General features: G+C 51.9%; 2 protein-coding genes and 4 non-coding genes across 6 annotated transcripts; 2 read left to right on the top strand and 4 right to left on the bottom strand.

Annotated features, from left to right (window-relative positions):
- Positions 1-6,573: 6,573 nt before the first annotated feature.
- Positions 6,574-10,268, bottom strand: LOC104328389 (zinc finger protein RFP). Its single transcript, XM_009933407.2, has 7 exons — positions 9,849-10,268; positions 9,110-9,205; positions 8,545-8,775; positions 8,325-8,347; positions 7,967-8,082; positions 7,772-7,801; positions 6,574-7,226 (listed from the first exon to the last, which is right to left on the bottom strand). The coding sequence occupies exons 1-7, from the start codon at positions 10,266-10,268 to the stop codon at positions 6,712-6,714; spliced, it is 1,431 nt and encodes a 476-aa protein (XP_009931709.2). The 3' UTR covers positions 6,574-6,711.
- Positions 10,269-14,876: 4,608 nt separating this feature from the next.
- LOC104328378 (E3 ubiquitin-protein ligase TRIM39) lies at positions 14,877-19,649 on the top strand. Its single transcript, XM_009933397.2, has 6 exons — positions 14,877-15,296; positions 16,318-16,413; positions 16,762-16,992; positions 17,607-17,629; positions 18,381-18,496; positions 19,135-19,649. The coding sequence occupies exons 1-6, from the start codon at positions 14,877-14,879 to the stop codon at positions 19,647-19,649; spliced, it is 1,401 nt and encodes a 466-aa protein (XP_009931699.2).
- Positions 19,650-21,471: 1,822 nt separating this feature from the next.
- TRNAE-CUC (transfer RNA glutamic acid (anticodon CUC)) lies at positions 21,472-21,543 on the top strand. Its single transcript has one exon. It is a non-coding gene; the product is annotated as a tRNA-Glu (tRNA).
- Positions 21,544-22,020: 477 nt separating this feature from the next.
- Positions 22,021-22,093, bottom strand: TRNAV-CAC (transfer RNA valine (anticodon CAC)). Its single transcript has one exon. It is a non-coding gene; the product is annotated as a tRNA-Val (tRNA).
- A 255-nt stretch (positions 22,094-22,348) lies between these two features.
- TRNAL-CAA (transfer RNA leucine (anticodon CAA)) lies at positions 22,349-22,456 on the bottom strand. The gene is made up of 2 exons: positions 22,419-22,456; positions 22,349-22,394 (listed from the first exon to the last, which is right to left on the bottom strand). It is a non-coding gene; the product is annotated as a tRNA-Leu (tRNA).
- A 198-nt stretch (positions 22,457-22,654) lies between these two features.
- TRNAK-CUU (transfer RNA lysine (anticodon CUU)) lies at positions 22,655-22,727 on the bottom strand. The gene has a single exon. It is a non-coding gene; the product is annotated as a tRNA-Lys (tRNA).
- Between the last annotated feature and the right edge of the window lie 259 nt (positions 22,728-22,986).

The raw sequence follows: 22,986 nt of genomic DNA, 5'->3' as shown, positions 1-22,986 counted from the left end.
ATCTTCCCATCCGTCCACACTCCTCAGCCCAGTGCATCGCTGTTGCTTGGTCTCACCAGTTGGGAAACGTGGGGGATCCTGCTGCAGGATAGACATCTGCCTTCTGCAAAGCCAGCCTGAAATCACTGCAGGAGCTCAAGCATGAGGATTTATTAAAAAAGGTCAATCAGGGCTACTGGGAAAGACTTCTGAGCAAACAACTGTGAATATTTTTGCTCTTTCTCCCTGCTCATCTGCTTTCCCTTTGTCACATCTCTGACAGGGAGGAGTACGATCCTAGGTGTCACCTTGCATGTTGGGTCCATGCAGGAAGGACCTAAGAAGAAAACCTGGGAGAATCAGGGGAAAAGCTCTCGAGATGTTCTACAAGGATGTGTTTGCGGGTTGCTGGAGGTCCTTGAACCACCGTGGTCCCACCTGCTGAAAGACACACGACTCAAAACACCAAATCCCAGTGAAACTCTGTGCTTTCCCTGGAGGAAGAGACCGACGCTTTGCTGACTTCTTCAGGGCCACAGGTTCCCTCTGTGTCTCTGATCTCCATCCAGCTCTCTCCCAACTCCAGCTCTCTTCCAGGGTCTCCCTTCACTCTAGAAATCTGCAATGCGGATGTCTCCACCCCAGCTGGTTTTCCAGGCTCTGTAGATGCTTTTAGGGTGCAACTCATTTGCCCAACCGTAGGCACCTCATTTTGAGATGAAAGGAGCTGTGCTCTAGGCTCTGCCCGGGGTGTGGAGCTGCTCACCACCAAAGAGCAAAACAGCCCAACTCAGAAGGACCTGTCTCATTAGATGCCAGTGTTCACTTGGTTGCACCCACCTCCTGCGTCTGGCAGGACAGATTGCCTCCCAACCTGCTCACCGCAGGCCATGCTTCCCTGGGAAGTGGTTGCGGGGTGTTTGCTTCCAGTCCTGCTGTTCCCGGAGTGAGCGACTCCCCTGCAGCTTTTCCTGGTGGGAACAGTTTGCTGGAAATGAGATTTGCATCTCCAAACCTGGCCAACTGGTTACAGCTGGGAGAGTTATCTCAGTTGGTAGCCCTTCAGCTGGGTCACAGTGACCCTGGCTCAAACTCCCAGTTGCTGCCATGCAAAAAATATATATATATATTTAGCCATGGAGCTTAACAAAGCAGCAGCGGGTGATAAATTGCCCAGAATCATTTCCCTGTGAGCTCAGAGCCAGGGTAGTTCTTCCTGGAGGGCAAGTAGTGATGGTTGGCTGTAGGCACAGTGGTGACAGGGGTCCTAAGGACCCCCAACTTGTCCCACTTTACGAGCATTGAGTCACAGCCCCTCTCTTCCAGAACGTACAAAGTTCTGGCTACACATTTCCCTCCCTGTTTTCCTGCGCTCTCCCCATCCATGGTCCCACCAAGCCTCAAGAGATACTCACCCTACTGTCAGCCTGAACACCTCTTGCCTCCGGCCCTTTTCTGGGAGGGTTGATGGTTTTGCCTAGTGCCCAGCCCTAAAAAGAGAAAGATAAAAGCAGTGAGGCGACAGCCCTCGACAGCTCCCCAGGATAAAAAGCTGGAAGACTGACAAGGGAGAAACATGATGCTCCTAGCACATCAGGCTAAGGGTGTCACCTCCTCCTGCCCAGGAGACATGGCACCAAGACCTGACTCGCAGGCTCAACGCATCCATGCCGCAGTTTTAACCTGGACTGGGAAGGAACAGGGAAAGAAAGATCCAGCCTCCATCAAAGGGATAAAAACAACAGGTTTTTTTAGTTTGCTTCGGGAGAAATTCAGGCAGAGATTCGGTTTTCTGAAGGCAGAGAGAGAACGTCTCTGAGGAAGGACAGCTACCCTGGAGTGCAGAAAACTGGAGGAGCTGGTAGGTGTCAACCTCCCCGACCTCTGAAGTCCCTGGACAGTAGTACGCTGACTCCAGGGTCATTTCTTTAGATCCTTAGATCCTTTTTTGGTTGCTTTGCGCTGGTACGTGCAGGAATAGTGTGGCTTTCTGCCCACGTTATTGCAAGAGTTTTTGTGGCTTTCATCAGCATCTCTCCTCCCAAACCTGTGTGTTGCTGTTCTGCATCAGGTCGGATTTCTTTTTCCCACCCAGATTTCTCCAGGAATCCAAGAAAAGTTAGCAGGGATTTGGCTCCACGGGTGACCTCCTCCTGTGGGAAACGCCTTTCCATGAAATCCTCATGGTGTTTCCCATCCAACCGCTCCTTCATTCGCATCTTAAAAGGGGAGGATAGAAGCTGAGCCCTGACAGACCGTGCTCAGATTTTAAGGACGTTGCAGGTCCCAGGGGGACACGAGCTCTTCTTGCTTCCACAGCTGGAAGACCTGAAAAATGAGATTGAGAAGAGGCAGGCAAAAAATGCCACCAAGCTCTTGGAAGATGCTTCCCAGCTGGACACCCCAACACAAGGGCAAGAAGAGAAGAGTCAGAAATCGGTGAGTGAATTCATGCAGGTGAGAGTTTACAGCTTTTCAAGGGAAAATTGTAGGTAGAGTCCTCCCCACCAGACAGTTACTAGCTTAGCTAGTTGGGCTTTCCCAGTTCCAGTTTGCTCCTCTTCTATCCTTAACTCTGAAACCCCCAAGGGGATGAGGAGGGGGAGATTTGCAGCCTGGAAAGATGGAAAAAAAAAAGGGGGGATCAAATCACTTTGTGGCAGGGAATGGTAAGGGCTGGTGGTTCTCCATGTTCTGGGGAGCTGAGCACAACGACGCAGGGACCAAGAGCATTACCAGCCTTCACGCCATCTTTGCAGTACCTGAGAGAGGGGAGCAGGGCAGGGCAGCCCAGAGCAGCAGGTAGGTCCATGAGCAGGAGGCAAGTTAGGAATGCAGCCCGTGGGGTGGATCAGCAGGGTCCACGGCCATGCTCCTCCAAGGCATCTTGCAAACAGATTAAATACCCCAGGACAGAGCTTAAATACAGCCCCTGAGCCATGGGTGGGTCTCAGGTGGGGCTGATCAGGGTCGTTAGTGTCTATTTTTGCTGCTGGGGGCTATGGTAATCTGTAGTGGTCTAATAGGATGATGGAGCAGACAGAGCTGGTGTCTTAGAGGTCTCTAATGAAAGGAGAAGAGATGACCAGCACAGTTTGCAGAAAGATAAATTTCTTCTAGATTTGGGGAAAAAATGTTTTGCTTGTGAGCGTGGTGCCTCCTTGGGTTAGGGTTCCTCTAGATGTGGGCATCTCAATCGCTGCAGGTATTCAGACCTTACCTGGACACAGCCCTGGGCAGAGGGTTGGAGCAGAGACTCAAGAGGTCCATCCCTAGCTAAACTATGCAGCACTGTTGTGATTTAAGGAGAAAACCTCACAGTGACCTTCATTTTCTCTTTTTCTCTCCTTTTGCTAGGATGTGAAAAGCACCATAAGCAGGTACGTGGCCTCTCTGAACAGCTCTTTCATGAGTTGTTCGAAGAGCAACAACCATGGATGAGAAAAGTCACCGGTGGCTGCGGAGTACACGTCTGCTTCAGGGAAACTGCAAAACTGGAGGGCATTTTGGGTACCGCCGTTACCCGCTTGTCTCTTCTCTTGACCGTTTCTGGGGGTGTGTTCATCAAAGGAGCTTTTGTCTCAAAATGACCTCCACATTGGCAAAGGCTGGCTTTAATTCCACCGCAAAGTCTCGGCTCTTTTCTCTAGCCCAGCGTTCCCAAGCAGGACATTTCTCATCATCTGAATAAAAAACAAAATTTTAACAAAGATTAATCCAACAGGGAAATTTGGCCTTTGCTTTCCTTGAGGTTTGGGTTGACAAGGCAGTGAGATTAAAAATCCCCAACATTCTAGAAATACCATCACCTCATTTCTGGTGGCATCAGATTTCCTAAAGTGATGATAATCACTCCAAAAGTGTGGGTTGTTTGGGGTTTTTTTTCCCCTCAGGTGTGGGAAAGTGACTTTCCAGCCACAAGCAGATGTTTCTCCAGAGTCGGAAGAGAGAGTCTGTCACTTCTCATGGCGGAACAGTGCCCTGAAGGAAACTCTGAAGAAGCTACAAGGTACTGAGAGGGCTTGAGGAGGAGGAAAAAAAATAGATTAGCCATATTTTGGGGAGAACTGGAAGAGCTGAGTCGCCCTCAGCTCATTCTGGGTACACTTTGGGAACAGAAATAGTGCAGAGAAAAACCCTGAGATGGAGGAGGGGAAGAGCAAAGGGCTTTTCCTGGTCAGAAGAAAAGACAATTTGATATCCACTTCATGCCTCATTTATCACTCTCTGAATTGCACACGTTTTGCCCAAATTCCTGAAGGATGCTTGTGGATTAAAGATGGGCTTCTCCCTGGCTTGGCTCCTCCTCCAGCCTAGCCTTTCCCAAAACTGGCTTCTGCTGAGCGTGAGAACGCAAGAGCAGCCATACCTGTTAGATGAAGCTGCAACGACCCCAGATTGTCCAAAAATAGATGCCGAAGGAAGAACAAGAAAATCAGGGCAACCCAACAAGTTTCCTCAGCCCTGCAGAGAAGCTTCAGCATCATGCTGGAGGAAAACCCAACCCAGGGCAGAGCCCTCGCCTTGAAACCCAACCATTTCCATGAAACAAAGACGGAAACAGGTTGACCCAATTCATCGCCCTGTCATCAGGTTTTAGCTCTGCTTTTTTAAACCACGTGCTCAGCCGAACCAGTCTGGTCTTCTCCTGCGGGTGCTGTAGAAGACAACCTGCTCAAGACTTGGCTGGTTTACATCCCATGTATTGCTTTCCTTAAGATTTTTTCTCCCTTCAGCATTTTTTTTTGGCCTGAAGTAGCCTAAAGTCTGCAGGCATTTCTGCATGAACCTCTTGCCATTACCGTGCACCTTTTCCTTTTGGGTTTTTTTTGGGTTAAAAACAGCTTTTCTGCTTCAGGTATGGCACCCTTCTCCTTCCTGGGGATGCTTCTCCTTCTTTTGGGGATGCTTCTCCTTCTTGGGAGGCTTTCACTGCTTGGATGCCAGCCTGGGTCCTGCTGGGCCCCTCCAAGCACCCCGCATCCCTGGGATGCTCAGCCTTGCTCCTCACACCCCTGTCCCCCATCCCACAGCCATCGTGACCCTGGACCCAAACACAGCTCACCCTGACCTCATCCTCTCCGAGGACCTGAAGAGCGTGAGACGTGGAGAAGGACGACGGGACCTGCCCGACAACCCAGAGCGATTTGACTACTGGCCCTTCGTGCTGGGATGCCAGGGCTTCGTGGCCGGCCGGCATTGCTGGGAGGTGGAGGTGGGGGACGGGGGGGACTGGGCTGTGGGGGTGGCCCGCGAGTCCATCCGTCGGAAGGGGCACCTCAGCCTCTGCCCCCAAGGAGGGATCTGGGGGGTGGAGAAGTGGGGCGGACAAGTTCGGGCACTCACCACCCGCAAGGTGACCCTCCTACCCCTTCGTTGGGTGCCCCGTCGGGTTAGCGTCCACCTGGACTATGCCGGAGGGACGGTGGCATTCTTTGACGCAGATGAAGGAGGGCTCATGTTCATTTTCTCACGTGCCTCCTTCACCGGGGAGAGGGTCCGCCCGTGGCTCTGGGTGGTAGGGGCCAGGTCTCAGCTCCGGCTGTGTCCCTGAGACACGGAGAGCAGCGTTCTCCTGACTTTCTACAGCCTCAGGGCACAACCCCGCATCTCCCACGCTACCCTTGGGACTGCATGGAACCAAACAAACAGGGACTTTGGCTTTTGTGTTTCCTTCTTCTCCATGACACTTGGGGATTTATGTGCAGGGAGAAGAGATAAGCCTGAGAAAAACGAGGCAAAGAGAGGAGAAGCTCTGGTGAGGGAACCCTGGGGCACAGAAATGGGAAATAGTGGGAAAATGGGGAAAAACAAATCAGAGCATCACTAGTAGGAATGGTTAGCTTAACTATAGATGTCCCCATCTGAGCTGATCATGTCCAAACCAAGGGGTCCAAGCTTTACCTTTCCCCTCCCCCAAACCTCCCAAAGGGTGTAATTGCCCCAAACCAGACAGTTTCCCCCTTTCAGAGGATCCCTGGGGTGGCCAGTTCAGCTGCAGACAGTTGCACTGTGACTTTCTGATCTCAGGTGAAGTTTATCCCAGCCTTCATTGCCATAATGTGGAGTCTCACCAACATGGCATCTTTGCTGATGGAAAGTTTGCACCTGGAAAAGCTCCCAAGCCTCAACTGTTGCCTCCCTTCTCCAAAAATTGATACTTGAAACCTCCGTGATGTAGACTATTAATAAAAACAACAACATGATTTTCTCCTCTGTGTCTTTCCTTCTGGCTGGGACTGCCAGCAGCCAGGAGAGCAACATGGCAGATGGCTTCCAAGGATGTCCCTAAGTCACCTGCATGGAGTTTGTGGACCTTTCTTGGTGCAGGCACAGCCAAGTCACAAGCTTTGTGCAAATACCACAAATGGAGTTTAATTAACCAAAAGTCCCACCCCTCCCTTGAACCTCACATTCAGAATCAGCAAATAACCAGACAGAGAAGAACATTACAGCACATAAATCTTTTTACTTCGTCTAAAAACTGTAAGACTGGAGAAGAGGCCAAACTGGTGCAGGATGCTGTGGACCAGACGCAGCTCCATAGATCAGCCGCTGATGCCCCAATTTGGGGATCACCATTAGGGACACTGACCCACAGAGGTCATCACTGAGGATGGAAAGAGAGGCCAGAAAGGCCAGCTAGGACTTTGGTAGACAGAAGTCCCCCAAAGTGATGGAAATAGGGTTGCTGGGGACAAGAAACTTGTGTTTGGTTAAGCAATGAGAACTTCAGGGACACAACATGATCTGGGACCCCTCGCTCCACACCAGGAACCAGGGATGAATACTCTCTCCTTTAAACGAAGCTGCTGGGAAAGTGAATATCAAGGCCCGCTTATCAGCATCAAAAAATGCCACCTGACCCTTTTCATAGTCCAGGGACACCCGGACCCTTCTGGGGACCTGGATCTGATATAGTGGGATACGCTCAAGGGAGGTGAGAGCCCAAAACTGACCCTCACAGAGACCCATAGACCAGAGCTCCATCTCCACATCCCCAGCAGTCTCTTCCCTCCTCTTCAGGGACTCCCTGGCCACGCCCACGGCCCAGGAGCCTTTGGGTGTCACCTCCACCTCCCAGCAGCATCTCCCTGAGGTGATGCCCTCGCATCCCAACACACAGGGATCCGTGCCAAGCCCCTCAGCAGATGGTTCCTGCTGGGCATCTTCCCACCTCACACTCCTCCCATCCGCTGACACGACAAGCTGGGGGTGAGCTGTGGATGGATCCAGGGTCACCTTCACTGCAAGGGGCAGAGAACAGAGCATCGACACCACAAAACCATCTCCCTTGTCCCCAAGCTCTGCCTTGCTTCTAAGCAAGGAGGTCCTGCAGCACCATCCATCCCATTGCTTGGTATGTTCTACCCTTGATGCCAGGGCAGATGTTGGTTACTTTCCACATCCCACAGAACTCAGGTGAGCATCAGAAGCAGCTTCCCAAGGAGCAAGAGAACAAGCCCCAAGGCAGATGACTAGGAGACTCCCACCCTTTTTTTTTTTGTGCCAGAAGTGCCAAATGAGGCATTTGTTCCCTGAGTATACTGATGTGGGGGGCAGAGCTAGATTGTGCAGCTCAGCAGCTCCAGTGAAAGAAATGGATCCATCAAGATATTATGATGAGGATTCCCCGACTCCTTATGGTGTTTTTGGCCCCCCTCCCATTCATTTTGTTCAGACACGGCAGCATCTTCTCCAGATAACCCTCCAACTCATGGCCCATCCCATGTTGGGCTGAGCCTTCCCTTGGTCCTTCTCACTCCCCCACCTCCAGGAGATGTGGACTTACTCTTTTCAGGCAGCTCAAACATCAGGACATCTAAAAAGGGGAGAAGAGACATTATCTGGTATGACATGCAGGTATCAGTGTGCAAATGAAGACAGAGGTTGTGCCATGATGAGATCACATACATAATCATATAAAATATAATTTATGCTCACACAGGTATTGCTCCATCTCCCCACCCCAGCCTGCATTCAATACCTTGGAAGTTCCTCAAAGTCTCCTCCAATGCAATATTTTTCTCCCTGAAGTGATTGATTTTCTCTTCCAGTTCTGGAAGAAGCACTGGAGGCTGCTGTAAGTTTTCCTTTTCAAGCCTAGCAAGAGACAACAGAAAGAAGTGAGGATGCATCTCCTCAGAGACCAAGAAACCTGATGTGCACGCCCATAGCTCAGAGAAGCTGCTGCAGGCTTGAATAAACCAGCTGCATATTCAGCCATGGGTAGAGACACCTTTGCTCAGAGCCACTGTCCACAAAGCCAAATATCTGGCCAAACACAAGGTCCAACCCCCCTTGCCCAGCCTGGGGTGGGAGGAGAAGCTCAGGAAGCCCCGTACCTGCTCAAGGTGCCTCTGATGTCCTGGAAGGAAGAGAGGGAAGAGGAAACTTTGTGAACGGGTCTTGGTGGCAGAACATCTACTGAAACCTCAACAGTGTGGATGTGGCTCTGGAGCAGAGCACAGCCTGGGTTTGGCTGCATCACGGGGCAACACCTAAAGCCAGGAAACAGCCTGGACCCAGGTGGTGGTGACCTGGCTCCATTCCCTGCTCCCTCACCTGCAGAAATTTACTTGCTGGTTGTTGACACTTCTCCTCCATCTCTTGGATCAAAGTATCCAGACGAGATATCTCCTTTGTCAGGCTAGTGATGTTCTCTTCCTGCATTTTCTCAATGTCCTTCTCCAGGCCCCCCAGCTGAGCCAGCAGATGATGGGCATGGTCCTCCAGGAAGAGACGCAACCCTTCGAACTTGGAGAAAACCCTCTGCCGCTCAGCTTCGGTCTTCTCCTGCCAGAAGGGGACACAAGAAGGGAAGAGGAGGGTGGAGAAGGGTGCAGAAAAGTCCCACGCGTGCCAGTGACTGCATACCTAGAAAGAGTCAAAGCCTTGAGTATTATATATCCGTTATCTATATATTGCTTTGCATTCAGCAACTGAGTCCCTGGAAGAGCTCCAGGTTCTGCTTGCTTTTTCCTACAATTCAAAGAAAAATCAGACAGCATTTGGTATGGTAGCTGGAGCAGGACCCCAGCCCCAAGGCAGCGCAGAACCATCTCCCACACAGCGTCTCATCTAACACCAAAAGGACCCATCCAGATCCCCATCCCTCAAAAACATTTACCAAGTACTCCCAGTTTCTCCTCATTTCAGCCTCTCGAAACCCCAGGAGTTTGTCTCTGTCTTCCTTCAGGGCTTGCAGATGAGCCTGGATTTGTCCCTGAGGGAAGAAAAAAATAAAGACCCCTTGTCTCTGAAGATTGGGACAGCCTAGAAAAAAATACACTGGGGAGGGCATTGCACTGTGGTCAGCTCCAGAGCTTCTCCTTGTGTCTCTCAGCCCAGGAGGATCCTGAACTTCAGACCTGGGAGTGCTTTAAATGGAAATAAATACCACACAGTGGGGAAAAAGCTTTCTGCACCAGCCCTTGCCTACGTTGGATCCTTTCTCTGAGCTGATGCTGCAATAAAATAGCCCCTCTTTTATTGACCCACATTTCTGCTGGTTTAGAGAGCATCTTGGGATCAGCAGATGTCCAGTAAGCACCAGAGCTGACAACGGCTTGAATTTTGCGATGGGGAAGAGGGCATGAAGACCTCACCCCTTCAGAGCATCAGGTTTTTAGATGAGAACTGAGATAGCAGAAGCAGTGGTGCGTGGAGTGCCCTGTCATCTTGAAACAGGCCGGTTTGCTGTGGGGGAAGAGTGGAGGAAAATACACAGATGGGGACAACATTTCTGCCCCGGGCAGGGGCAAGATGTTTCACGGCCTGATGGTGATGTGCTGAAGGGGAACAGCAAACCCTGATGGTGCTGGTCTGGCTCCTAGTGCCCACCTAGCAAGAAAAAAAATCCCCCTTACCTTGTATTCCTGGGCAGCATCCTGCACGGGAAGCATCGCGTGAGCGCGGTGCGTTCGGGACTCTCGGCAGATCATGCAGATGAAGGCTTCGTCGTCTTTGCAGAAGATCTTCAGGGGCTCCCGGTGCCTCTCGCATCCTTCCTCCTTGACCGTCTCCCCTCTGGCTGCCTGCAAACTCAACCTCTTGGCTACTTCGAGCACCCGCGCCAGCTCCCGGCTCGGCCGAATGTTTCTCTCCGACGCAGTCTCCCGGCACTGCGGGCAGGAGAAGTTCACCGTGGACCACTCCCAGCAGCGGGTGATGCATGCCCGGCAGAAGTTGTGACCGCAGTGGATGGAGACGGGGTCTCGGAAGTACTCCAGGCAGATGGGGCAGGAGGCTTCGCTGGGGAGCTCTGCGGTGGGGCTCGGCGCGGCCATGGGGCCCCTTGATGCGAGCAGGGAGACTGCGGCCGCTTTCATTTTCCTCCGAGCAAGGGAAAGGCGTTTCTCTTCCTGCCGCCCCCAGGGGTGGGCAGAGCCAGAGCTGAGCCTGGGTGGGAAGGGAGAGAGCGGGTGATGGCCAAAGTCCTCCTGGTTGCATCCCCCAGGGTGGTCCCCATTCCCAAAACCGTTGGTACCCATCATCCATGTGGGTTTCCTGGTACCCAAAGCTCATCAGGGAGGAAGGAGGAGGAAAGGGAGCCCTGCCAAGCCTGGGGGGTGAGACCCACGTCCTACAAGGGGGGCCAAGCATGGAAGTAAAGAGGATTTGGGGGATGTGGAACAGATGGGGAAGACCATCCATGGAGAAGGTGAGGCTGAAGGAGGATCGGGAAGGTGGTCACATATCACAGGGAGAGTGAAGGAGGTGGAACGAAGCCAGAGGGGCACCCATGTGGAGGAGGAGAAGGGTCCCAGGGTGGGAAGAGGGTCTTGCCCTCCTCTCGACAGCGGATCAATGCTGCTGGTAGGCATGGGGCCCAGCACCAGTTATGCCTCTGCAAACAGCGCCCAGGGTGGGGGGAAAGCAGAGAAGTGAGTTGGGAAATGGGGCCACATCCAGCTCCCTCTGACCCTGGGAAATCTGCAGCCACCTCCCCCCACCTCCAAAATCCTCTCTCCAGCTTCAGGCATTGAACTGCTCCCGCCTCCTGCATTGCAAATCAGGATCGTTTCACGAGTCCCACCTAATTAGCATGGTGTTTCTCCAGATGCCAGCACCCCAGGGATCCCATTTCCAGCACAAAAGGGGCTGGATGACCCAGTCGAGAGCACTCTCATCCCTTTGCCCCCCCCCCCCCCCCCCCGGGAAAAGCAACACCTACCCCTTACATCCTGCTGGGAAAGTCTTGTCTGCACCCGGGGGGGGAGCTTTGAACTTCTTTAGCATTTGAACCACCCTTCGGAACTGACCCTTTGCTAGCTTTGAGCATCACCGTCCTCTCCTGGCATCAGCCAGGTTGAAAAACTCATTCCTTTCTCAAGGGACCCATTTTCCAGCCCAAAAAGTTCCCTCATCCGGCTGACCCCATGGAAAAAAATGGAAATAAAATCTGCACCCCTTTCCCCGGTCTGCGTTTAGATTTTAACCCTGAAACTGCTGGAAAAGGAAAAACCACACGATGCGAAGCAAGGAGAAAACTGAGGTGGGGTGGTTTGTGCCCGATGGTTAACTGGGGGTCCCCCCAGCCCCGTATTTATGGATGCAATTAAGCAGAGCCCCACTGAAAACCTTTCATTACTGATTTTCTTTTCTTGCACAGAGGCCTGGAGCAAAAAGTCTTCACTGCTTCCAAGACAAAGCCTCCAGCTCCCTCTTGAGACCACGCTCAGTCGCAGTCCCTGTTGCTCACACACAGCCAAGTGAGGGCTAGAGAGGAGTCACCATTTCCGACCTGCCTCCTGCCCAACCCAGTTTACAGCATAAAGAGCTGCAATCCAAAGTTTTAGTTTCAAAAAACCGCCCCAAACTCACCCTTAGGAGCAGAGCCAGGTTGTCCACAAAGTCACACCAAGAGTTTCAGGAGTTTTGCCCTAAGGTTTAGGTTTGATGTGGAGGGAGATGGAGACAATTTAGTACCCCATGTCTCCACCCCATGTTTCCCCTCTCTATTGCTATCTGAGATGAAGTTCAGCATCCTCCAGGCATGGCAAGCGACGCTTGGCCCACTTCTCCATCTCCCCCTTCACACGCCCCCACAACACCCCTATTTTCTCCATCTTGGGAGAAGCAGCACCAAACCTCTGCTGAATTTTGTTAGGGGTCCAAATCTCCTTACCGAGGGCACAGGAGCAATGAATCACGATGGGATGGATCAACAGAGCCCACAGCCATACACTGGTACCCCTCCAGCACAGCTTGCAGAAGGGCTGCACCCCAGGACTGAGCTTAAATAGATCCCCAACCATGGGCAGGGTCTGGGGGTCCCAGGTGAGGCTGCTTAGGGCGGTTAACACTCATCAGTGCCCCCAGGGCTTGGCAAAATAGACTGATCTGGCTGGGTTTGGAGAAGCTGAGATGCTTTTCCAGGTGCATCAAGCTCCGCTTCAAGCCCAAATGAGACATGGCAGAGAGCAAAGCCGCTGCGAGTGGTGTCTGGGAGATTACTCTGATTATTCGACTCCTGTAGGTAACTGGGGAGGAAATAGTGGCTTTTGGTGCTGCAGAGGCGATGACGCTGCCAGAGCTCCTGGGACAGCAGGAGGGAGAAGAGCAGGAGAGAAAGCGACGTCCTAAACACAAAAGTCAAAGTCAAGCAGTCCCTCAGCGCTGTCCATCCCAACGCCAGCCTATCTGTGCATCTCATTCCCCACTAAATCAACCCTTAACTCTGGATTAATTAAAAAAAGAGGAAAAAAGAGTGCCTTGAGTATGAAACCGTACCACGGGTTTCAGTCTGAGTGTTCGTGTACGCAGAGTGCCGCACCGGAAAATCCTGACCCCCCCCCGAAAACACCCGCAGACAAATAACGGCCGGTGAGCTATTTACCGATGTTCTCAGAAAAGCGTGTCACTTCGTTACCCGGCCTCAGCCCGATGCAAATGAGTTCCGTTTGCCTGGGCACGCAACGGGCTTCGGGTCGGGAGCTGCCCTTCTGCATGTCACGGGTTGGTGGTCCATGCGACCGAGTGGTTTGGGGTTGCTTGTCTAAGAGGAGGAAATCAACATTACTGTCCCTCCCAGAGAGACAAGGAGGGATGGGGGGGAGGAGAAGAGGACATTTACCGCTTTGGTGCATGAAACCCAGTTTGGACGAGGTCTTGGTGGATGAAGTTCAACAGGGGCAAGTGCAGGGTCCTGCATCTGGGAGGGAACAACCCCATGCACCAGTACAGGTTGGGGCTGACCTGCTGGAGAGCAGCTCTGCGGAGAGGGACTGGGAGTGCTGGGGGACGACAGGGTGACCATGAGCCAGCAGCGTGCCCTGGGTGCCAAGAAGGCCAATGGGATCCTGGGGTGGAGTAAGAGGACTGTGGCCAGCAGGTCGAGGGAGGTTCTCCTACCCCTCTACTCTGCCCTGGGGAGGCCCCATCTGGAGCACTGCGTCCAGTTCTGGGCTCCCCAGTTCAAGAAAGATGAGGAGCTCCTGGAGAAAGTCCAGTGGAGGGCTACGAGGATGGTGACGGGACTGGAGCATCTCTCCTACGAGGAAAGGTTGAGGGAGCTGGGCTTGTTCAGTCTGGAGAAGAGAAGGCTGAGAGGGGACCTATAATGCCTCTAAATATCTGCAGGGTGAGGGTCAGGAGGATGGGGCCAGACTCTTTCCAGTGGTGCCCGGTGACAGGACAAGGGGCAACGGGCACAAACTGAGGCAGAGGAAGCTCCAGCTGAACCCGAGGAAGAACTTCTTCCCTCTGAGGGTGACGGAGCCCTGGCCCAGGCTGCCCAGGGAGGCTGTGGAGTCTCCTTCTCTGGAGATATTCCAGCCCCGCCTGGCCGCGGTGCTGTGCAGCCTGCTCTGGGTGACCCTGCTTGGGGAGGGGGTTGGGCTGGGTGACCCACAGAGGTCCCTGCCAACCCCTGCCATGCTGGGATTCGGTGGTTCTGTGATTCTGGGATTTCCATTGCTGGAAGGTCATTCCCGAAATGTCACCTTTTTTTCCCCCCCAGAATGCGGTGGCCGAGGTCTGAAGGAAGATCTTCCACAGCACGGTGGGATCTTGGGTGAAGGAGAACCTGTTTCTGGGCAGATGGAGTGAGGGGTATGGCCCGTCATGGAGTTATTTCATTTACAAGGTGGAAGAAAATGCCCTCTGTTCCTTAATTTCAGGGAAGCTTGGAGGAAAAGGACAATTAAAGGTAAGAGGGTGAGTGGTAATCAGCTGCTGCTTGGCTCCAGGCTCAGCCCCGAACCGTGAAAGAAGCGGCATCCTGTGCTAAAGGAGAACCGAAAGCAACAATAAAAAGTATTTATGGCTGCACGTACACATGCGGAGGATGCTGGCGGGATGGCGGCGAAGCCGGCAGTTAGGCGTGATAAATAATAAAGAGGTGAAAAGAACAGCGAAGGAAGTGTCTGGGCGGTTTGACTTGAAGAAGGGAGACTCATCCATGGCAGGGGACTTGCTTCAGCTCTGTTCCCACAGCCATTCCCTTCCATCAATAAATTAAAAGCACGTTTGTTAATGAGCGATGAGAGCAGGCTGGTTTCTGGGTGCTGGACCCCATGGGGATACATGGGGCAGGGGCTACCTCTCAATTTGTTTTTTGGGAGGGAGGGGGGTGATGCAGAAGCTGTAGGTGGATCTCTAAGTCAGGAAATTATGAAGGGTGTTTATTTTCTATTTAATCTCTTTTCAACCCGCCGGGGTTTCTGGGGAAAGGGGGATTCTCCCTTCCCCTCTGCAGCTGCTCAGTGCAGAGTTTTTCCCGGCGACGGCCACAGCCTGGAGAAAACCCGGTGCATCTCAGCAGCGAAACCCCCCCTCTGCTCACTTTCACCTCCCTCGGGGCCCGAGACACCTGCAGGAAGGGGAGCAGCCAACGGGCGAGACCAGCCTGGGCGGAAAGCGAAAGCCGCCCCATCATTCTCGCCGCCAAAACCATGGCTGCCGACGGCCCTGCCGAAAGTTTCCGCGACGAAGCCTCCTGCTCCATCTGCCTGCGCTTATTCCAGGACCCCGTCTCCATCCACTGCGGTCACAACTTCTGCCGGGCGTGCATCACCCGCTGCTGGGAGGAAGCCGAGGAGATTTTTCCCTGCCCTCAGTGCAAGGAGACAGCCCCGGAAAGAAACCTGAGACCCAACCGGGAGCTGGCAAAAATCATCGAGATAGCCAAGCGGCTGAGCTTGCGGGCGGCCAGAGGAGGGGCAGGGGGGGAAAAGCTGTGTGAGAAGCACCAGGAAGCTCTGAAACTCTTCTGCGAGGAGGACCAGACCCCCATCTGCCTGGTTTGCAGAGAGTCCCAGGCTCACCGGGTCCACGCCGTGGTCCCTATCGAGGAGGCTGCAGAGGAGCACAAGGTGGGGAGGTCTCCATGTGTGGTTTGGGGGTGAGGGAGGAGAAGGAGGGGACCGGCTTAGGGAGCTGCCCCGTGGGTTGCTCTGCTTGCAGACATCTGGGTTTCGACCGCTTTCAGTCTGCTTTCTGTATAGTGGCATGAGCGTTGGGTTATGGCCACCCCTATCCTGCCTGCTCTGTGCTCCCCGTTGCCTACATTGCCGGTCACCCTGACGGTCTTAAAGCTTCCGTTCATGTATGATCACGGCGAACTCATAAATCATGCCAGAGAGGAGCCCAGGAGATCATCCAACTCAACATCCTGCTCAAAGCAGTGTCAGCTCTGCTGTCTTGGACATCTGGGGTGCAGGAGATGCTCCGTGTAGACGTATGCGACAGAACCTGGTCTTATGGTGCTGGTGCGCAAAGCAGGGTAGGGTTTTCCAGCACATTGTTTGTCTGGGTTCCAGTTTCACTGTGGGCATGTGCTGGTTGCTGTGAAAATTGATTTTGATGAAAGTGGGAAGAAAAATTTGCTCTCACCACAGAGGCGTCACGAAGCCCCCTGGTCCCACTGCACCAGGCTGATGGAGGGGATGGTCTCTCCACCATAAGCTGGCTTGAATGCCCCATCCAGGCTTTGGGATTGTGACCAGAACCACATTCCTTGGAAGATTCACTCAGCAAACAGCCCAAACTTTTAAGTTTTGGGTCAGCACTGAGCACAGGCTGGACATGAGCAGATGCCAGCAGGGTCTCGCCAGTCATTTAAAGCTCCTTGTCTGCTGCTTTGGTCCTTTACCTGAGCCTTTTCCAATCTACGCCATGAATTTCGCCCTGGTTGTTGGAGAAAGTGACCCATTCTGGCTGCCCTGCTCTCCTAGAAATCAGGGTTTATGAATTCCCAAAGCCACATTATTGTGTCATTAAGCAGGGAAGAATCTGAGTTTGTGGGAGATAAACCTGGATAGGTGGGATGAGGGTGCTGGGATGGACCAGCTGGAGGAAGAAAGTGCACCAACAAGAGGTTTCTTCTCCACTCAGGAGAAACTCCAGGCTCACATGGAGATCCTGAAGGACAGGAGAGAAAAGCTGCTGGGGCTGAAAGTGGTTGAGGAAGGGAAAAGCCTGGACTTCCTGGTAAGTGTCTGTCCCTGGGTGGTGAGGACTCTCTCCCTTTCCTTTCGGTTGTCCCTCTGGCCGTGGTGATGGATGTGGAGACATGGGATGTGCCATGGCCAAAGATCGCATCTCCGCGGTCCCTTGCATGTACACGGGAATGTCCTCTCCATTGCGATAAGGTCCGGGCAGTGGTGACAGCATGTTCATCAAGGAAATGGCAAAAAGAAAGTGTTAATTATTCCTCTGCTCTGAAAAGGGCACTGCAATTTATGACTAGGTTAGAAGTCATCACATTAAATCATCTCTGCTGCAATTTTTCTGGACCCAGCCCTGCTTCTCCTTTGTGTGCGTCGCTTCTTGTTGCAGGAACGAGTTGAAAAGGAGAGGCAGAAGATCACGTCCAAAGTCAAGGAACTGCACCAGTTCTTGGAGGGACAGGAACGTCTCCTCCTGGACCGGCTGGCCAAGCTGGACCAGGAGATCATGAAGAGGCAGGAGGAGAACATCAACAGACTCTTGGAGGAGATCTCCTCCATTGGTGAACAGATCTGTGAGCTGGAGGAGAAGTGTCAGCAGCCAGCATGTGAATTCCTGCAGGTGAGACCTCAGGTCTGAAAACCGTTGGCCTTGAACACCACTGATGTCACCAGCCCAGGAGTCAAATTCATTTTAAATATTCCTTTTAAAATGTATCTTTCAAAGCTTTTTTTTTTTTAATTCTCTTAAACGATCATAAACATGTCCCAGCTGTCCACTTCAAGATTTTAAATCAACCACAGTCTATTTAAATCACTATTGATGTGGGTATGGTGTTCATCCATCCCGTTGTAAATGTCTACATCCAAAACCATTGTCCAAGTTCTTCCACATGTGGCGGAGAAACAACAGGCACTCGTCTTGTCTTCAGGTGGTCATTCAAACCCACCACCTGAGCCCACCCCCAGGCTCTCGTTAACTCCTGATTTAAAACATTCAAATGTGCTGAGGCAGTGGTGCGCATCAGCAGTAGCAACAGCCATACTGGAAGAGTGGGAACATGAAAGGCGGGGGGTGATCAGTATGCAGAGACTTGTTTCAGACCCATAATTTAGACAGAGCGGTGCCTTGAGTTGCCCGAGGTCACCCCACGGACCTGGGGTAGCTGCTTGTTATTTACTGTCAGGCTGGCTTTGCTCTGACCTAATGCTCCTTCTCTCCTCTTTCGCTTGTAGGACAGCAGAAACATCCTGAGCAGGTTTGCAGCTCCTTTTACATGTTCTTGTGATGTTCATGTTGTTCCTCTCTGCGGCGGTGGCACTGATGACCTCCGAAATCCCAGCCACTTACGATCCCCTCATGTTAGGGACTGTATAGACATAGAGGAGAAAACCAGGACACTGCAAAAGGTCCAAGTAGGATGCTGAAGACCAGGGAAAGGTATCAGATGGGATGATGGTACCTCCAGCTCTGCTGCAGCTTCTTCTTCCATTCAAAACTACCTATTTTGGGCGGGCTGAGCTTTCACTCGCTAACTTTGTTAGCTCATCAAAAAAAAGCAATCCAGCAGCTAAAAATATGTGGACCTTTAAACACTAAGGAGTACATCCAGGTGGAAAGGAATCCAGTATGGACTTCCAGCCTGATAACAGACCTCTTCATGTCCTCTTTGGACATGGATCGAGAAGGTGGGTTACTGGAAAGACAAAAGTGTGCAAGGAAAGGCATTTTTTATTGCCTGTGTTTCCCTTGATGTAAAGCCCTACTGGTCATGATGGAAGGTCTTTGCCGTCCAGAGACTCTTCACTGGTGTTTGGGAACAAAACAGATACCTGTCCTGGGTCAGCAAACCCTTCTCTGGGAGCTCATTAATGACCGCCCTAGGACCCAGCCTTCGCTCTTGTCCTACTGTTACTTATTTATAAGAAAGCCCAGATGAAAATTGGTCAGTGCGTAATGACAATTTGGAGTGGAGGGAGTGTTATCAGAAAGGTCTTCCTTCTTTCCAGGCTTGAGAAGGACAGTGCCCAGAAGCCAGCGGAGATATCACCTGAGCTGGGAGAGAAACTCACCGGTCTTCCTCAGAAAAATCTTGCCCTCAAGGAGATGCTGATGAAATTTCAAGGTACAGAGAAGCTGGGGAGGAGAGAGTTTGAGGTTCTGCTAGGTCCGTCCGCGACAGATCTAGGGAAGGAGATCTCAGCTAGGTAGGAGAAGCCCTGGTGAAATGCTGTAGAGAGATACTCCCAACATGCCCTGCAGAGCTGTAGCCTTATTAGCACAGCAAGAAGCAATTAGTCTCGTTGATTATGTGAGAGAGGGCGAGTTGGCCTCCTGGCAGAGCTCAGGGAGCACGGTAAGTGCTGGGGTGCTGTGGGACCTCACGTAGGGTCAGCGTCAGCTTTGGAAATCGGCGCTTTGATTGAGACCAAAGGTGAAAATTGCAAATAGTTCCACATGGGAACTTATAAAAGGAAAGTTATGGGATACCTGAGGCTTTCTTTCCTCTTTTCAATGGCCTGGAGACTCCCCGCAAAAATATCCACTCTTCAAAGCCGTATGTTTGCTCTAGACCAAGCTCCTTTCACACAGCCATCTTTCCTACTCTTCCAATCTTGCTCGTGGGCGTAAAACCATTCCTGCTCTGCTCCAGCAAACGGGGAGCTGGAGCATCCCAAGCTGGGGAAAGGTGGAGAAAATGTGACCCTAAATACCTTGAGGACCGAGCTGTTCATGTGATGCTCATCTTCTCTCCATCCCCAGTCAGTTTGACGCTGGACCCAGAGACAGCGCATCCCCGGCTCGTCCTGTCCGAGGATCGCAAGCATGTGAGATGGGAAGACACCCGCCAGCCCGTTTCCGACAATCCCAAGCGTTTCGACTCCTCTCGCTGCGTCCTGGGCTGCGAGGCTTTCAGCACGGGGAGGCATTACTGGGAGGTGGAGGTGGGTGACGGGGAAGCCTGGGCTGTTGGGGTGGCCAAGGAGTCGGTGAGGAGGAAGGGACGGATCAGCGTCAACCCTAAGGTGGGGATCTGGGCGGTGGGGCAGTGTGGGAGCCAGTACCAGGCTCTCACCTCTCCCACCATCCCCATCTCTCTGCTCACAGCCCCCAAGGTGATTGGGGTCTACCTGGACTACGAGGCGGGGCGAGTGGCGTTTTTTGACTCCAATAACGAGGCACCCATCTTCACCTACCCCCCAACATCCTTCGCAGGGGAGCAAATCCTTCCCCTGCTCTGCCTGGGGAGGGGTTGCCAGTTCACCCTCTGTCCCTGACCCTCACCCTGGGACAGCATCTGCTTGCCTCTCAATTGCCAGGGTCCGGGGACACCATGGGAGCCCATCACCCCGGAGATGTTGGGAGCATGAAGAACACGCTGCCAGGGATGGGAAATTCTCTTTTTTCCCATTATTTATGTCAGCAAGAAGCATCAGGTGGTTCAGAGCTCGCACAGGAGCTCTGTACAGAGACTGCGTTGCTTTGTCACTGAATGGCTTTGCCGGTCATGCTGCCCTGATGCACCCATGCCCATAAACCCCTTCCAAAAACCTCCCTGTTGGAGGACAGGGTTAGAACTGAGATGAATGCGTGTTGAGCCAGTTCCCAAGTTCTTCTCCCTCCACCCTCTCCGACTGATCGTGCATCCCTGCTGTTTGCTGGAACATTTTTTTTGACTGGCCGAGCTTTTGGCTGCACAACTGAGTGTAGACGCCGTGGACGATGATGCAAAAGTCTGGAAGACTTCATGAAGACTTCATGAAGTTTTGTGTGGCCTCTGATGAGGCGCTCATAATCTAGTCCAAAGGTGAGATAGGCAGGACCTGATCTGGTGGAACGCTACTTCAAATCACCAAAAGAACCTGAATCCCTGGTGTGAGCTTGGACTGATGCTTAGCACTGTGCGATGTCCACACCGTTGGACATTGTAAGGACTCACCTCTCCTTATTCAGCCATCCAGGCTGCGGTCCCTCCAGGGTCGGTGGAGAATGGTGGCAAATTTTGATTTATCTCATCTAGAAAGGGCACGACAAGTGCATGTAGGAGTATTTACTTCTTCCCTTTACAGAGGGAGCCCGGACTGATCCGATGGCGCGGAGAGGTCTCCTGTAGATACCCCAAACCAAGAGAAATAAATCGTTCCCAAGGCAGCCAGCTTCAACCTCTGCTTCAGCAACCGCCTCGGGCTGAGCTGTTGCCTGAGGGACATTTGGGGGGAGTAAGGAGGAACGCAGGAAGGGTGGAGGATGCTCACGGGAGCGTTTCCCGGCGGATGGAGTCAGTGTTTTCAGGTATCCAAATCGATGGTACGGACGTGCCTTTGATCGCTTGAAAAGCTTTATTTGCCGAATGCAAATGAGAATAAGAAATTGCTTCCTTTGCAACCTGGTGATTCTTTCATCCTGGCACTTGAAGGGCAGCGGGTGGGAACCTCAGTGAGATCCGCAGCTGGGCAGAGCAAAGCCTTCTGCCAGCGATAACCACTCCTGTGTCACGCGACGGCGCTTCTGCTCAAAATCCCGAGAGTTTCAGTCCTGAAGTCGTAGTTAGGAGCCGAAATACCTTTCAGGAGCTCAGCCCTAGGTAGCAGCAGCTGATAAAGACATTCTCGGAGGCCTCCACACACCCAGATATACGCAAAACCCTTCCGGAAGCTGCCGCACGCCCAGCAATTAGTTTTATTTGGATGCAGAGAGCAGCTCAGCTCGCTCGTTTTGCGTACGCGGGAGAATTCGCAGCGCGAGCAGCACCACCGGTGCTTCTCGAGGTGCTGCGCCCCAGGGAGAGCGCGTCCAGGGCAACTCCAAACTGGTTCCCAGTACCAAGCTGGGTGCAAGGGGAGCGAGGGGGTGGCCCTTGCTTGCTTTCCCTCCAAGAAACACCTGGATGCGGGTAGATCTGATCGCCAGGCAGCCGGGAAGCGCTGCCTTTCCCAAAGCCATGGGCTGGCTGCTGGGACAACCTCCCTGCTTCAGCTGCGGAGCTGGAGGTGGAGTGAGGACAGGGGAAAAAGGCCCAAAATGAACGGGAAAATAGTCAAAGAAATTTAATAATTGGTATTGCCTGCCGTGGAACAATGTGCAATGAACTATACAGCCTCCCTGGTGGTCTAGTGGTTAGGATTCGGCGCTCTCACCGCCGCGGCCCGGGTTCGATTCCCGGTCAGGGAAAATGCTCATTTTCCTCCCAGAACCCTCCTTTTGGGGAAAAAAAGACTTTCATGTGTCTAATAAGATGCCCCCCCGCTAAGAAACATTCCCTGACTTCTCTGTTTGTTTTGATACCTTCCCATCGTGCACGCTTGCCTCGGCGGGACGTCCCGTCCAGCCTGACTTGCCAGCCAGCCATCCCCGACGCCACTCGGCAGCTTGCTGCACCACTTTTATTTAGCGGTGAGCGGTTCTTTTTTCCAATGGAAAATTTTATAAATTTATATTTATATTTCAATATTTATATTTTATAAATTTATAAATTTTATTTAACATGGGAAGCAGTGAGGAATATTTATCCCAGCTGAGCGAAAACCCAGGATAAATTGGAAAAGCAGTAGTTTAGGAAAAAGGAGAAAAAAAGGAGGAATTAAAAAGAAAAAATTACCCCGACGCCCCCCAACAAAATAAAGGAAAAGGAGGAAAAAAGAAAGCAGATGTTTCTGCCCGGTTTCGAACCGGGGACCTTTCGCGTGTGAGGCGAACGTGATAACCACTACACTACAGAAACTTCCTGCTCGAAGTTCCCCCCCCACCCGCACAAAAAAAAACCCAAAAAAGCCTGAATTGGGTAAAAATAAAAAAGAGAAACGAGATTTCTGTGCCCGTCCCACTCCATCGTGGAAGAAAAGACGAATTTAATCGGTTTTTTGCCGTGAGGTCACGCAGCGCTGGGGTGGTTTCGGCTGGGGGAAGAGGCACGAAGCGGAAAATGAGATTTTTTTTTTTTTTTTTTTTGGGGTAGGAATGCCAAGAAAATGGCATTTGTCAGGAGTGGGATTTGAACCCACGCCTCCATTCGGAGACCAGAATACCCAAGTGCAGGAAGGCAGGGCCTTGAGTCTGGCGCCTTAGACCACTCGGCCATCCTGACGGTAGCAAATTGTGGCTGAAAAGGGAATATGGTGGTGACAAAAATTAATTTTTTTTAATTTTTTGGGGGGGTTTTGGTAATTTGTCGGGGCTTTTTTCCCATTTGAGTTTTTAGGGTGATTATCAGCGGGGGAGCACCGAAAGGTCGGGAATTATTTTCCGCTGATTTGTGGTAGCTGGGGGGGGAATAAAAATTAATCGCCCAACGTGGGGCTCGAACCCACGACCCTGAGATTAAGAGTCTCATGCTCTACCGACTGAGCTAGCCGGGCTCCTCAAATGTCGTTTTTCTGTCCTCATTTTGGTGCCGGATTTTGGTGGTTTCAGTCCCTCTTTCCTGCCTGTGCGAGGAGTGGGGTGAAACACCTCGGCAAAGATACTTTATTTTGGTTTTTTTTAAATTTTATTTCATTTTATTTCATTTTATTTTATTTCGATTATTTTTATTTTATTTTATTTTATTTTATTTCATGTTCTTTTCTTTTATTTTATTTTTATTTCATTTATTTTTAATTTAATTTAATTTAATTT

The sequence above is a fragment of the Opisthocomus hoazin genome, unplaced genomic scaffold (assembly GCF_030867145.1).
Source record: "Opisthocomus hoazin isolate bOpiHoa1 unplaced genomic scaffold, bOpiHoa1.hap1 HAP1_SCAFFOLD_159, whole genome shotgun sequence".
NCBI classification, from domain to species: domain Eukaryota; kingdom Metazoa; phylum Chordata; class Aves; order Opisthocomiformes; family Opisthocomidae; genus Opisthocomus; species Opisthocomus hoazin.
This window is presented reverse-complemented; position numbering and strand designations above follow the sequence as displayed.